We start from the raw sequence: 16403 nt of genomic DNA, 5'->3' as shown, positions 1-16403 counted from the left end.
CCCAAAATAATTAGGAGACATAAGAAAAGTTAAATTCTACAACAATTTATGAAATGATTTTGGTGAACACGTTGTCTGGAAACATTCCAGACAGCATCTGGATGTGGGCCACTCCAAGCAGTGATGCAGCACTGGTGGCCTTCTTCTGGCCCTGACAAAATGGATGTGAGCCTGAAGTGGCCCACATGTATAATAGCAAATATGGCCCAAATATGCCAAATCACATGTGGGCCTTTTTTGGCAAAGATGCGGTGCTCTGGGCAACATGTAATCTGGATATGACCCTGAAGTGCCCCGTGTGGTAAATGGTGAATATGGCCCAAATATCACAGAACAAATATGGCCACCTTTGGCGAATATGTGGCATATGTGGCATTGCTATGGCTTGGTTCTGGCCCAGATCTGACAAACAGGAGTGGACCGCCCAAGTGCCATCATTCCACGCAGTATGTGGGCCGGATGAGAGGGCCGGGCCCGGGACAGTTCCAGGCTACAGCAGGTTTGCTATCTGGGATCAATGTTAATCAGACAGCAAAGACACAGCTCACCTCACTGTTTCCCTCTGATTCCATTTATGGCTGTTCACCCTTTATCTTTTTCTTTCTTTCGCTCTGTTTTTCTTTCTTACAAAGATATAGACAGACAAAGAAGACAATGTCATTTAGTGACCTTCCTCTTCCTCTTCCTCTTCTCACGGTCATGACAGAATACTGGATGAACGAATATTCCAAGCCTTTACGATGCTATTAGGCTTATGGCTATCAGGGAAGGACTTGGTATCCGTCCAACACGTGTACGGTAATAATAAGAATGTCGCCCCCAGTGGAAGGTGTCTTGCTTACCCTCTCAGCCACTTTCTCCACGCCCTTGCGCAGTTCATGTACCATGTCGGTGATTTCGAGGGCCTTATTGGAGCTGAAGTTTTGAAATCCATCACGGTGGGTCATGCTCTGGTGGAAGTGCCACAGAGGCGTCCACCATGCCGCGAGCAACTTTACAATCACCTCTGTCAACTCCTCTCTCTGCAGCGAGGAGGGGGGGGAGGGAGAAAGGCACAGATTAAGTAATTCATACAATCTGATTCATGCCGTTTTGCTAACGACACAAAAATATGTAGAATAATTAATAAGGACACTGATACAGCCCATCTCCAAGCAGACGTCCACAGCACGAGCCACTGTGTGGCAGGTGACTATGAAACGGAACCCGGAACAACGCAAACCTTGACACACTGCCAAACCAAGTGCCAGCTGGGTGAACTGGAGACTTGGAGACTTCCTGATTCAGCAGCTGGAAGAGGAAAAGGATGTCGGTGTCGTGGTCAATAGTTAAATTGAATTTCACGCGCACATTTCTGAAAAAATAAAATAGCAAACTCTATGCTGGCGATAATTAGAAGAACTTTTCTAAATGTGGGTAAGGGAATAGTTTTACCATTATATACTAAATCCTTGGGGCGATCTCATCAGTGATGTGCGGCCAGGGGAGGCAGGGGAGGCAGTGCCTCACCCAGGCTAATAATAATAATAATAAAAAAGAAATATCATGATAGTTACCCCCCAAAAAATTATTTATTTATTTATATATTTATTAACTCTAATTTGTTAAGATTGTTGTAAAAAATAATTTTTAAAAATCATGTAAAACGTGTTGTTTTATCAATAAAAGGCATGCCCTATTCAGGGTGGCTTGCTCCCAAAGCCAGCATTGGTGAATGCAGGCTGCTGAGGTAGAGTCTGATTGTGCCTCTCCCTGGCACAAATAAATATAGTTCACTGCCTACCAGACATGGACCTCACTGCACCTTACTGGATCTCATCTTGAATTTGCAAGCTCGGTCTGGTGTCCTTATAAAGTAAAATATATAGAAAAAACTGAGAAGGTTCAGAGAGGAGCTACTAAACTAATCTCAGGTCTGAAAGAGACGTCACATGAAGAGAGGTTAAGATATTTACAACTACCAGCTCTAGTACACAGGAGACATAGAGGAGATTTACAACTACCAGCTCTAGTACACAGGAGACATAGAGGAGATTTACAACTACCAGCTCTAGTACACAGGAGACATAGAGGAGATTTACAACTACCAGCTCTAGTACACAGGAGACATAGAGGAGATTTACAACTACCAGCTCTAGTACACAGGAGACATAGAGGAGATTTACAACTACCAGCTCTAGTACACAGGAGACATAGAGGAGATTTACAACTACCAGCTCTAGTACACAGGAGACATAGAGGAGATTTACAACTACCAGCTCTAGTACACAGGAGACATAGAGGAGATTTACAACTACCAGCTCTAGTACACAGGAGACATAGAGGAGATTTACAACTACCAGCTCTAGCACACAGGAGACATAGAGGAGATTTACAACTACCAGCTCTAGTACACAGGATACTTAGAGGAGATTTACAACTACCAGCTCTAGTACACATGAGACATAGAGGAGATTTACAACTACCAGCTCTAGTACACAGGAGACATAGAGGAGATTTACAACTACCAGCTCTAGCACACAGGAGACATAGAGGAGATTTACAACTACCAGCTCTAGTACACAGGATACTTAGAGGAGATTTACAACTACCAGCTCTAGTACACATGAGACATAGAGGAGATTTACAACTACCAGCTCTAGTACACAGGAGACTTAGAGGAGACACGATTGAAGTCTATAAACTTGTACACAGAATATATGATTTCACAGCTGAGCCTGTTGTCTATTTGTGGAATAATAGGCATGAGTTAAGAGGGAACTCCTTAAAACTATTCCCGTTAAAGTGTCACTCTGAAAAGAGAAAAAACTTCGGTAACACTTTCTATGAAGCTTGCATCTATAATGCTCTATAATCATCTATAACGCCATATAGCATGGAACGAACGTCCAGAGGATGTGGTGCAGCTCCTTCACTTAACTCTTTTAAAAATAGTTTAGATAAATGTTGGTCAACCAAGTGTTGTGGTTTCACCACCCCGAGCTGCCTCGCCGGCACGTCCGAGCCGTTCCTCCTGCTCGGACGCGCCGGAAACATCCGAGCGCTCGGCTAGCGCTCTGAGGAGATGAGCGCTCCGCTGCACCAGGTGTTTGCCATCATTCATCAGGCACACCTGCGGCAATCAGGCAGCCCTCTACAAGAAGCCTGCCAGAAGAAACCTCCCAGAACAAGAAGCCTGCCAGAACAAGAAGCCTCTCAGAACAAGAAGCCTCTCAGAACAAGAAGCCTCTCAGAACAAGAAGCCTCTCAGAACAAGAAGCCTGCCAGAACAAGAAGCCTGCCAGAACAAGAAGTGTCCCAGAACAAGAAGCCTGCCAGAATAAGAAGCCTGCCAGAACGCCTCTCTGGGCTGCGACGTACTGAACCCTGCGGTAAAGCTCCGATAAGCCTATTCCAGTGACTCCTAGCAACCCTTTTCTCGTGTCTATTCCCACGCTGTTGTGTTGTTTCTCCCAGGTGTAGTGATATAACGCCATGTATATCCACTGGAACTAGACTAGGTGTTATGTACTACCCGGACTGTTATTATGGTTACACCACTACCATGTATGGTTATTACGTCTGCCTACTGAGCCACGATTAAACCTGAGTTCTATAACCTGGTGTGGTCATTGATCTTCTACCAATACTACCCCAAGTATTACTTCATGGTGGCAGTGGTAAAGTACTCTCTATGAAGAATGAAGACAGACTGATAAAATTGTCCATGGATAATTTCTGTCATCATTCAAGCAAGAGTGCGCCGGAGCTGAGCTAGCCGCAAAGCTAACTAGCTAGCTAGTAACAGGAGACGTCATGGCATCGCATCTACCGACGATGAATTGGTCCGACCCGGACCTGGGTGAGGCAATTTCACTGTATAAACAGAAAATGACTCTATATTTAGAAGATGAAGAAATAAATGGCGCAGCTAAACAAGCTAGGAAAATATGTCGTGGAATCGGAGATGAAGGATTAAAAAGACTGAACGCCAGTGGTCTCACTGATGATGAAAAGAAAAAGCCTGCCAAACTATGGGACTTCTTTGAAAAACAGCTAAAGTTGAACGTAAATTTCAGAATCCATAGACTGCAACTGATGCAACACAGACAGGTGCTCATCCCAGACTCCATGACTGATTCTATACTCTAACAGCTGCATGTAGGACACCAGGGCATCGAAAAGACACAGCGACTGGCGAGAGAAAGTGTCTACTGGATCAGAATGAACGATGACATCGAAAGAGTCTGCAGGTCATGTAGCATATGCGTGGAACATCAGGATGCAAATCCAAAGCAACCTCTCAACCCACACAACACACCGTCAAAACCATGGCAATCCCTAGCTTCTGATCTATTCGAGATCGATGGACATCAGTATTTACTGATTGTGGACAGATATTCTAAGTTCCCTCTAGTGGATGAAATGCCCATGCCTGTGTCCAGCCGGGCAGTTGCACAAAAAAATGGGAAATGTACATGTCTCTTTTTGGAAGGCCTGACGAGATACTTACAGATAATGGACCCCAGTACACAGGGCACGCGTTCCAGAAATTCACGGCTGACTGGGGAATCAGGCACGTGACAAGCTCACCCCACTATCCAAAAAGCAATGGATTCATTGAGAGGCATGTGCGACACATCAAATCCATTGTGAAGAAAACCATGAGACAAGGAGGTAACATACAAGTGGCCTTACTACAGGTCAGAGCAACACCCATCGACAGTAAACTACCATCACCAGTAGAACTGATCTTCGGAAGGCCGGTCACCACCCTGCTGCCGAGTCGAGGGGACCCAGGCAAGGAGGAAAACCGACTCCACCTGGAGCAGAGAACAGCAAACATGAAGGAACATCATGACCGCAGCAGCGGCAGAGAACTACCTCCACTCGGTCCCGGACAGCACGTATCTGTCCTAAACAAGGAAAAAGGGACTTGGTATCCAGCCACCGTCGTACAAAAGTGCGATGAGCCAAGGAGCTACAGTGTGCAAACATCAAATGGGAACAAACTCAGACGTGGCAGGAGCCCCCTGCGGGAAATTCACCACCCCCATGCACTGAGGAGCGCAAGAACCCACTTCACAGAACCTCAACGGGACATTCATGCAGCTGGAACTTCTTCCAGCCAAACCTGTGAAACACACAAGACAGTACGCACAAGATATGGAAGAGCTGTTTCCAAACCAGCTCACTACAAGGACTATGAGTAGAGACAATCACACACAAAAGGAGAGCTCTGAATATGTTTATTGTTTTTTGAGATGGACAATTCTGAGTGTGTTGTCTAAAAAAAATTAAAAAAAAGAGAGAAGGCAACCACTGTGTAATGAAACAATTGAAAACTAAACAGGGGGAATGTAGTGATATAACGCCATGTATATTCACTGGAACTACACTAGGTGTTATGTACTACCCGGACGGTTATTATGGTTACACCACTACCATGTTTGGTTATTACGTCTGCCTACTGAGCCACGATTAAACCTGAGTTCTATAACCCTGTGTGGTCATTGATCCTCGACCAATACTACCCCAAGTATTACTTCACCAGGGTCTAACTCCTGTGTTCCTGTTTTTCGTCTCGCTGTTTGGTTTCCCTCAAGACCCTCCCTCCGCTACTTACACGGCTCCCTCGTTCCTCGCCCCCAGCGACCGTCACGTTTCCCCGGACCTCCTCCAGCGATCTCCCTCCGCGTCTCTCTCCCTGCACCCCTCCCTTCGGACTTGACTTCCTCGGGCAACCCCTCGCTCTACGGATTCGGACTTGGGTAGCCAGGCGCACGCACATCGTCAAAGCACCCCCACCTGAGATTCCCCTGTTATTATTCTGTGGCAGTTTGTTTATTTCCCTGCATTAAAATCGCCCTCGGGTTTCTCGGTACTCTGTGTCCGTTTGGCTTTCACTACACTGGTCTCTGGTCTTCATTCGTGAGTCGCAACACAAAGGACTTTTTATACGATTATAAAGTTGAGTTGTGATCATTGAGTATTGTGTGACTGTGTATTTGTGAGAGTATTGTGATTTTTAATAACTATATTGTGGTTATTTTTTGTATGGTTGTTTATTTTGTCGAGTCTGGTGTAGAGGACTTGTACCCTGTGCCAGAAAAATGTTCATTAAATTTCATAAATTCAATATTTGGATGCAGAATCTTCACAGCAGGGCGGCATGGTGGTGCAGTGGTTAGCGCGATCACCTCACAGCAAGAAGGTCCTGAGTTCGAGCCCCGGGGTAGTCCAACCTTGGGGGTCATCCTCTGTGTGGAGTTTGCATGTTCTCCCCGTGTCTGTGTGGGTTTCCTCACACAGTCCAAAGACATGTAGGTCAGGTGAATCGGCCGTACTGAATTGTCCCTAGGTGTGAATGCGTCGGCCCTGTGAGGGCCTGGCAAAAACTGAGAAGGTTCAGAGAAGAGCTACTAAACTAATCTCAGGTCTGAAAGGGACGTCACACGAAGAGAGGTTAAGATATTTACAACTACCAGCTCTAGTACACAAGAGACATAGAGGAGATTTACAACTACCAGCTCTAGTAAACAGGAGACATACAGGAGATTTACAACTACCAGCTCTAGTACACAGGAGACATACAGGAGATTTACAACTACCAAGGTGTCTCCCCGCCTGCCTCCCAATGACTGCTGGGACAGGCTCCAGTACCCCCGCGATCCTGAGCAGGATAAGCGGTTTGGAGGATGGATCTTCAAAGCAGAGGTTTCTTATCATTAAATATTCATTCACTTCACTTGTTTTATCTAATTTAGGGTCAGTGTGTCAGAGCCTGACCCAGCAGGCTTGGGCACGAGGCAAAGAAACACCCGGGGCCCACAAACATAATCATTTCATACATTTGGAGGCTCCGATTCAGCAAGCAGACGTGACTTTTGAGTGCAGGAAGAAACCGAAGTATCTGAACTATACATGTCGTGTATCTACAAGATAACTGAACTATACAACGATCAAGGTGTATCTTGGTCTTCCTCTTTTATTTGCTAGACCGTAGCAACATTACAACACGATTGCGTTAAGCGGACAGGAAAACACATGAGTGACCCTCCTGCTCTGTCTTCTTCCAATGGGGCGCACCCGAGTGGCGCACGTACATTTATACAACATACACAACCAATAGACATCGAAGGTCAGAGGTCAAACATAAAATATTACTGCAAATAAAAACAGTTGTTTTCGTGTGTATCTCCATACACTACACTCCTCCCCTGATATCTGAACCCAGTACATTTACAGTACAACAACATTTCATTTTATTTTTTACATCTTTTCAACATGACATTGTTATAACAACACCTGGGTTCTCACAGATGTAATCTATCAGGCGGCTTCACCTGCCGCTGCGGCCTCTGGCCACCCTCTGCAACTGAGGAGGGAGCAGTATCACTGGATCCTTGCTGCACAACCCTCTCAGTGGATTCTGGAACGTTTACAGGCGTTGCTACACATGCATGTGATACATGTGGAACAACCCTCAGCTCATCATCAGATTCATCTGACACATTACAGTTCTCAGTCTCAGTATTGATCATTTGATTGACATGTCTCTTGTGCACCTTTCCACACACTTTCACAAGATATGTGACAGGACCAAGTGCCTTTACAATGCACCCAGGCACCCATTTAACACCTTCCCCTCCCCTGTGGTTTCCAACCAACACCTTCTGTTTTGGTAGGAAGTGTCTGACTTGTGCCAACTTATCTGCTTGCTTGGACTGTTGACTGTCCTGTCTCTGTTGCATGGACTCTGCGAAATTAGGTTTGGTGAGAGACAACCTGGTTTTGAATTGACGTCTGAGAAACAATCCTGCAGGTGTTTTCCCTGAAGTAGACTGTTAGGCTAGCAGCAAGTCCTCAAAAAGGGCTTTAGTTTTCGAGATACCCCTACCCGAGTTAGAAAAAAACGCAACCATGTTTTTTCATATCCCATATGTGTCCCATTAATGAAATGGATGGTTGTGGAACTTTATTTTTGTGGGAAATACGTTTTTTGGGCTATTCTTTAGACCTACCCTAATATCTGAAAAAGAGCCAAATTAGTCCAGTCCGGATAGGGGTAAGGTGACAAAAAAGCCCATAATTTCATAATGCTCACTCATAATTTCCTCAGATTTGATGTGGTATGAAGCAGTTATCTGCCCAACATAACCAGAGAGTAATGTCTTTATTTATACATAAATAAATACTGATATAAGCACATATAAACATAGCTTTAACTTGGGCGGAAATTGCATTTTTGTGGATAGGACAAGAGCACTCCTTAACCTTTCTCTTATTCATTGGGAAAACATAGATTCCCATGGGATATACTGGTACTGGTTGGCCTAGGGTGCTATTGAACTAAAACCAAATGGTTGTGTCGGTATATATTTTGTTTTTTTATTGCAAACAAGGTGAATTAAGACCTACTACTTCTCTGGAACCAAACAAATTAGATGATTACAAAATACTCATATTTGGAGAGGGAAAGGCCCGGTGCTGTAGGCTACACCAAACAGTCAGAATGTGAGCAACCCAATAAAGCTTAACTAAATTACAAACAAAGATCTAAGGTGTAGGTAGAATAACTTTTATTGAAATAATCAATTTAAATCAGAACAAAGAACAAGAACATACCATACAAAAATAGAACCGATAAAATTAAGTGTGTGTGTGTGTGTGTGTGTGTGTGTGTGTGTGTGTGTGTGTGTGTGTGTGTGTGTGTGTGTGTGAAAGAGTGTGGAGCAAATGCTACTTCTCCAGCCTGATGTGGCCCCTAAAGTATCTCCCCAGTGCCTCAGTCCAGCAGCCCCTAGCTCATATTCTCCGTGTCCTAAGCTGACGTCCACTCTCCTCGTGCCCGGGTGGCCTTCTTCCCCTCACTGCTTGATTGTTCTCCTTTTGAAGTTTCCATGTTTCCGTGTGTCTTTGCGTGGTCCTTTTTGCTCCATGCATTTTGTGATCCCCAGCTTTCTCCAGTATTTTAGTCCCTCTGGTTCATCTGTGCTTCTGTACCTTGTTCCACAATGCTCCAGTCTTCCTGTGTGTGTAAGTCTGGTTTGTCTTACTGACAAGTTTTTGTTTGTTTCCTTTTGTTTGTTGGTTGTCCATTTGTCCTCTCCCCTAGTTCAGTATTCCCCATTGTGTTAGCTTGCTCCTTCATTGGTGTTTGGTATATTCGATTTCCTCCCCCCTGGATACTAGAAGCCTTTTGGTTCATTGTTTTGTTCTTTGTATTCTCTCCACGCCATCTAGTGTATGATTGTTCAGTTGAGTTAGTTTCTTATGTTCAGCTGTTCCCCTTGTCTCTCTGTGTGTGTCTTTGTGACTCCTTGTTACAAACCCGAGTTTCATGACTGGGTGAAGTGTGCTTTAGATATTGAATTGTCAAATATCAGGTTCTTCAGACACATCTGGGGATACATTTTGACATTCTGCACAGCAAGTACAGAACTCTGTACAGGGAAGGCCAACAGAGAGGCACTGGCACTTTCCAGTCTGTCCACAATTTGCATCAGTGCAATATAAGTGTGTAATGTCTCTAACCTCTGTCGGTGCCGGGGGTTTCTTAAAGAGGACGGGTTTAAGGGCTCCATCAATGACAGTCCATCCTCTACCGATTGGACTCCATAGGATAGATTTGGGGAGGTGACTGTGGCGCCATATTGCGGTCTGGAACATCGCTCTCTGTACATGTTGTTCGAATGCATCCTCTGTTGGTGGTAGATTTCCAGAGGCTGCATCTGTTGTCGACGCAATGATGTAGCGAAGTTCATCCAGGTTACTGCATATTCTTCCATTTTCTTTTTTCTTTTTCCCATACAGGAGAAGCACATACCCTCTTGCTACTGGCAAAGACTCCTCCAAGCATCCAGAGACTCCAAAATGAGCCATGTCTTTGAGCTCACTGAGATGTGTCTTGAGTTTGCTGAATGCTGTTGTCTTGCCTATTCTATACAAACTGCTTGTTGTGTCACAGCCAGTGAGCGCATGACATGCTGGAAGACAGCTGGACATGTCTTTTCCGAGTTTGTCTGCTATGGTGTTGATGGGGACATACCTCTCTCTCATTCCATGCCCTGCATGCATGTAGACTTGGGATGATCCAAACACGCCTTTGCTTGCATAATACACCAGCAGTACTTCTACATCTGTGTCACCAAACCTCACAATGATGGAAGAATATGAATCGGCAAGATGTATGGCATGTAAGACCATTCTCGTATCGGCCTCCTCCTGATCACTGTAAAGTGATGTGAGAGTGCTGACTCCTGCTCTGCTTATGCTCCTCACCTCCTCTCCTTTCTCAAATCCACCTGCCAGGATGATGGAGCCATCTGATTGGATCCTCTGTGGGCCTGTAGAGATGATGTAATTGCTCACAAAGATACACAGTGCCGTTTTGTTTCCACTGCTCCTCAGGTACCTTCTGTAGTTCGGAACATTTGCGTTACCTGTGATCACATGTGTGGGCCCATCAGTTGCTCCTCTCCTTTGTCTCTCCAGGATCTTTATTGACTGTGGGTTGTCATATCTGTCAAAGACTATGACGACACATTTTATCTCTTGCTTCTTTAGAAGAGACAAGGTCTTCTTGAGGATGCATTCAGCAAGGCCACTAAAAGTCAGGAAAGCTGAATCAGGAAGACTTAAGCGCAGAGCCATGCCATCAATGATATAGGCTGATTTTGCTGTGATCTCAGGCAGCTCTTGCATCACCTCCACTACAGACCCCAGTTTCTTTGCTAGGTCAGCTTTTGTGGTTTTCCTCATCTCTCCATCATCATAAAAGAGAGAGAGGGTGGAACGGCAGCCAACTCGTGAGACATTACATTTTCCAATGACATGTCTCTTTGTTTTCATATGGCCAGGAGTCTCCTGAAGAGCACATCTGAATCCATTTGAAGCTTCGTATATTTACTGGTTGCAATGCATGTTTTCATATCAGTGAATGTTGCCAATTTGTGTCTTTTCTCTGGGTTCCAGAAACTTGTTGGTTTTTCACTCTTTAGTTGTTCCTCTATGAAGGCTGTATTTACCTTTTCTCCATATTCCAGAAAGCTTGAGAGATCTTTTGTCACTTTTTGTGATGCTCCAAATCAAAAGGGTTCTGCCTGTCTTGTACAAACTCCATTATCTGTGCTATTTCCCTCTTATCCCTGTCCTTGCGAGCCGCTCCATGCTCTTTGTGGGATTTTGGTGTACCTGTATGTGTGTCTCCATCGCAAAGCTCTATCATTGCATTGCGGTGCTCACTGGTGACATGTCTTGTGATGAGCCATCTTTTCAGAGCTCCTTTTCGTAGGGTGAAGCCGACAATGCCTCCTTGACTCTTTCCTTCTCTGTTGATAGTTTGTTCAAGTGCTTGATCAGTGGCCACACAGTTGAAGTTTCTGTTGTCTGAGCGCCGCACAACAAACTCTCCCTCTCTCAGGAATCTGTAGGATTCTGGTTGGCTTTTTTCGAGAGCTTTCATCTCAGCTATGTACACTGGCATACACTTTGCATAGTTCATCCTGCCAGCAGCCTGGAACCATGGTATTGCTTCAGACATGCAGTTGAGATGAAGTTCAAAGTTAGCCTCAGGCTCTGAACGCAGCATTCTAAGTAAGGTTGGTTGTGCTGGAGTAATTTGCTCTGCATGACTTGTGGTATGACTCTTTCACTTTGAAGGAGAGTAGGTCATTTGCGTGGAGAGAGAGTCTCTTGTGAACCTCGTCATTTCGTTCCTGGGCAATTTTCAATATTGCTTTTAGTCCTTCCAATTTGGGGTTCTTAATGTATGGATTTTTTTTATCATCTCGCAGAGCTTCTCCATATATCAGGCATAGCTTTTCATTTAGTGCCAGTGTTTGGCTTGTTGACTGGGCTGGCTCTGTTGGTTCCATAAGTGCACAGCTGGACTCAGACACAGCTGGTGAATACGGAAAACACAGTTAACATATTTGCCACACAGACACGCACAGACATGTACACACACACACACACACACACACACACACACACACACACACACACACACACACACACACACACACACACACACTGTCAAGAGTTAGCTTTGTGCATAACTGCCATTAGCACTGTGCAGTGGTATGCTAGCTAGCCAAAGGAATAGTAAGCTGGATAAGCTAGCTAAAATAATAATAATTTTTTCAACACAAAACATGTTATACTCAATTTAAGAATATAAAAAATGAATCAGACATTTGTGTTACTTGATCTGTCATTAGACTGGTAGTGATGGTTTCTTCTTTCTTTTCTTATTTCTGCCACATACCATTGACAATCCTCTGAATGAGGCAGTTTAACAATGGCAGTTGGAATTTAACAAACAAGGGAAAAAACAAGGAGGCACACCAAAGACAATCAATCCATGTTTGAGAGTGTGAATGGACTGTGGTGCTGGATTTTGTTCATTACCCTATTGACTTTAGAGGGTGATATGGATTGCATATCCCAAATTAACACCAAACAATGAATATATCTCTCTCAGGAGGGGATAGCTTATGGTAAATGAAAAGGATACTGACTTCCAAAACCTTTTGATTTTGTTCAAATTAAAAGGTTTTGTGTTATTCGCCATGAAAAATAATTTACTTATGATTTCCGCCTATTCATCACTGTGTTTAGAGGTCAACAGTACATAATTAAAACAAATTATCAACATAAATTCAGGTAATCCATATGCACAAGAAACCTGACTACTCTCACACAAAACTATAGGTGGATCTGAGCTTCCTTTGCAAAACTAGACTGTGCATTGTAACCCTTGCACCCCCAGAAAGATCTTTATTGGCTCTATGGGGTGCATCAATTCTTCAGTTGATTTCACTAATTTCCCACAAAAATAAAATTCTACAACTGTGCATTTCTTGAATGGGAGACCCTGAAGATAAAAAGAAAACATTGTTGTGTTTTGTCCTAACTTGGGTAGGGGTACAGTACATCAAAGACTGAGGGCCCCTCGTGCTAGACTAACAATTTCCGCCTACACTAAAGTCATGTTTGCAGGACAATATTCTAGTATTCCTTTGGAAAAATTACATTTTAACTCTTTGGTGTTGTTGGACAGTTACTTGGGTCAAACCACAGCAAATTTGATGCAAATTTGAGTGAGCATTAAGAAATTATGGGCTTTTTTGTCACCTCACCCTTATCCGGACTGGCCTAATTTGGCTCTTTTCAGATATTAGGGTAGGTCTAAAGAATAGCCCAAAAAACTTATTTCCCACAAAAATAAAGTTCCACAACCATCCATTTCAGTAATGGCACACATATGGGATGTGAAAAAACATGGTTGTGTTTTGTTCTAACTCGGGTAGGGGTACCTCAAAATCTGAGGGCCCCTCCTGCTAGAAGCTGGGTGGTAAGGAGAACTCTTAATGTGTTTCACCCCATTGTTTTTCAAGAATGTTGCAAACTCAGCAGATACACATTGTGGTCCATTATCAGACACAAGTTCGTCTGGAAGACCCCAAGAGGCAAAGTATCCCCTCAAAACTTCTATGGTCTTTCCAGATGTAGTGCTACTCATCAAATCTACTTCTGGCCAACGTGAATAGCTATCAGTGACCACTAGGAAGTTGAACTTTCCCTTCTGAGCATAATCTATGTGTAACCTCTGCCAAGGACGGTTAGGCCAGCTCCAATTGTGAACAGGAGCGGTGGCAGGTTGGTGTCTGTTTAACTGGCATGTCGGGCAACTGTTTACCAGTGACTCTATGTCAGAATAAAGGTTTGGCCACCAAAAGTGACTACGGACTAATGCCTTCATCTTTACCATTCCCTGGTGATTTTCATGCAGTTCACATAACATCTGTGGTCTTAACACCTCTGGTATGATTACCCAGAAACCCCACATCACACAGTCAAATTCAACAGTCAGTTCAGTGTTTCTTATGAAGTATGGCCTTAACTCATCTTCATTCAAATGCTTTGGCCAACCATTCAATGTGAAGTGCTTCACTCTCTGTAGTACTGCATCCGTCTTTGTCTCTTTTGCAATCTGTGATGAGGACACTGGCACTTTATCCATGGATGAGACCCTAAACACGGAACTATAATCTGAGTCTGCCTCTTGAGTCTGTAGTGGTAAACCCGATAATGCATCCGCATTTGCATGTTGTAAGGATGGCTTGTAACGTATGTCATACTGATATGCTGCTAAAATTAATGACCACCTCTGCAGCCTAGCTGCTGCCAATGTAGGCACTCCAGTCTTGGGCCCTAGTATCTTAAGGAGTGGTTTGTGGTCTGTAAGCAGAGTAAACTTTCGTCCATACACATAGTCATCAAACTTGGTCACCCCAAAGATGATACTAAGTGCTTCTTTCTCTATCTGAGAAACGTTGACTTCTGTTTTAGTGAGCATCCTAGACATGTAGGCTATAGGTTTCTCACTGTTGTCTGGAAACTGATGTGAAATCACAGCACCTATGCCATAAGGCGAAGCATCACATGCCAAAATTACAGGCAGTTTAGGATCATAATGTGTAAGCACTGGCGCGGCTACAAGCTGTGCTTTAGTACGCTCAGACGCCTCTTGACATTTTCTTGTCCAATCCCTCTTTATCTTTATGTAGGAGCTCAGTCATAGGCTTAATCTCGCTGGACAGGTTTGGTATACATTTGCCATAGTAATTGAGCATGGCTAAGTACGACCTCAATTATGTCACATTTTTCGGCACAGGAGCTTTGTCAATAGCCTCAGTTTTCTCTTTAATTGGGCGCACACCCTCGGCATCAATGACATGCCCGAGGTAGGCCACACTGTTCTGCAAGAAGGCACATTTCTCTTTGTTAAGCCTCAGCCCATGTTCTTCCAGTCTCTGTAACACTTGCTTAAGATTGCGCAGATGTGCGGTGGTATCTGTTCCTGTTATCAAAATATCGTCTAAGTAGCATACCACGCCATCAAGCCCTTGTAAAACCTCATCCATGGTGTGCTGGAAAATAGAGGGCGCGGTTGCATACATAGAGACCTCTGTGTGTATTGATGGTGAGAAACGGCTTACTTTTCTCATCCATGTCGAGCGGAGTGTAGACCTGCGTCAAGTCAAGTTTAGTGAAATGCTTTCCACCTGCTAAAGTGGAGAATAAATCCTGCGGTTTTGGAAGTGGGTACTGATCTACATCAAGCCACTGATTTACCGTCACCTTATAATCTCCGCAAATGCGCACTGATCCATCTTTTTTCGGAATGCACACTAGCGGCGCAGCCCATTCACTATGCTACACAGGAGAGATCATTCCTGTTGTTCGAGTTCGGTTAACTTGTTATCCACGGCTTCACGCAGTGCATAAGGCGCTGGCCTCGCTTTGCTAAATGTTGGTACAGCATCCGGTGATACACACAAGGATGCAGTGAGGCCTTTTGCACGGCCCAGCTCTGCGCTGAAAACTGCTCTGTGCTCTGAGCACACTTGCTCCACTGGGTCAGATGCGGCAACGCGACTCACTTTTGACCAATCTAAGTTGAGCACTCGAATCCAATCCCGCCCCATCAGTGCTGGTGCTTTACCACGGGCCACTAGCAAGGCAGCTGTAAATGCTGCTTCCCACCTTGCACATTCACTAGGATTTTACCCCACAAAGCTAACGGTTGGTGTTGCAAGTGTAGGTGCATATAAATAACAGACAGAGTCGGGCTGTGTCTCTTAGTAACGTGTATTCACCGGCTGTGCCCATAACGCAACCGAGGCATGTTACACAAGGCAAGTATACATCAATCAGTGCCCCCAGGGGGAGCTGTTGGCTGCATAACATTACCCTACAACATCTCCCTTCCTTTCGTAGAATACAATACCAAATAATATAATGGATAGTATTAGCCATTAGAACATTAGTGCTCATATCCCAATATTAAAATAGTGCAATGGAAATAGTGCATCAAGAAGGAACAGCAAGTCAATATCAACAAAATGGCAGCATCAGAACATCCACAAAACCACTGAATAAGAACATTAGAAGTGAACATCACAGTTTTTGTTTCGTTTTTTTTTTTAATGTCCACAGTCCAGTGTGTGTGTGTGTGTGTGTGCGTGTGCGTGTGAGTGTGTGTGTCAATCTCAGCACAGTGTATGACCTAGAGGTCAAGTCTTTCTGGAGGCTTAATCTACCTCCCTCTCCGGGAGAAGGCCCAGCCCTCTAACTCACGGCATGGTGTGGTCACAGCCTGTGGGGGAGATGGCGGCGACCTCGGGGCTGACGACCTTGGAGACATTATAGGGCTGCTGACGACTTCCTCCATGCTGCCTCTGATCACATGGCCCCTTCAGCTGCACCCGCGCCCACAGGCTGCTCCGGTGGCCGTTCTGTGTGGGCTGACGGCTGTGGAGGGGCGCCCTCTGCTGGTCGCAGATCAACCCTGTTGCGACGGTACGTGGTCCCCTCCACGTTGACGAGATAGGACCGCGGTCCCCCCTGCTGCA

General features: G+C 44.6%; 1 protein-coding gene across 1 annotated transcript in view; it reads right to left on the bottom strand.

Annotated features, from left to right (window-relative positions):
• Positions 1–16403, bottom strand: part of LOC130109742 (prolactin-like) — a 71577-nt gene that overhangs the window by 777 nt on the left and 54397 nt on the right. The window contains exon 6 of the mRNA XM_056276729.1: positions 843–1022. Within this exon, the coding sequence (XP_056132704.1) occupies positions 843–1022 (180 nt within the window). The remainder of the gene's footprint in view (positions 1–842; positions 1023–16403) is intronic.

This window comes from Lampris incognitus, chromosome 3 (assembly GCF_029633865.1).
Source record: "Lampris incognitus isolate fLamInc1 chromosome 3, fLamInc1.hap2, whole genome shotgun sequence".
In the NCBI taxonomy this organism is placed as follows: domain Eukaryota; kingdom Metazoa; phylum Chordata; class Actinopteri; order Lampriformes; family Lampridae; genus Lampris; species Lampris incognitus.
This window is presented reverse-complemented; position numbering and strand designations above follow the sequence as displayed.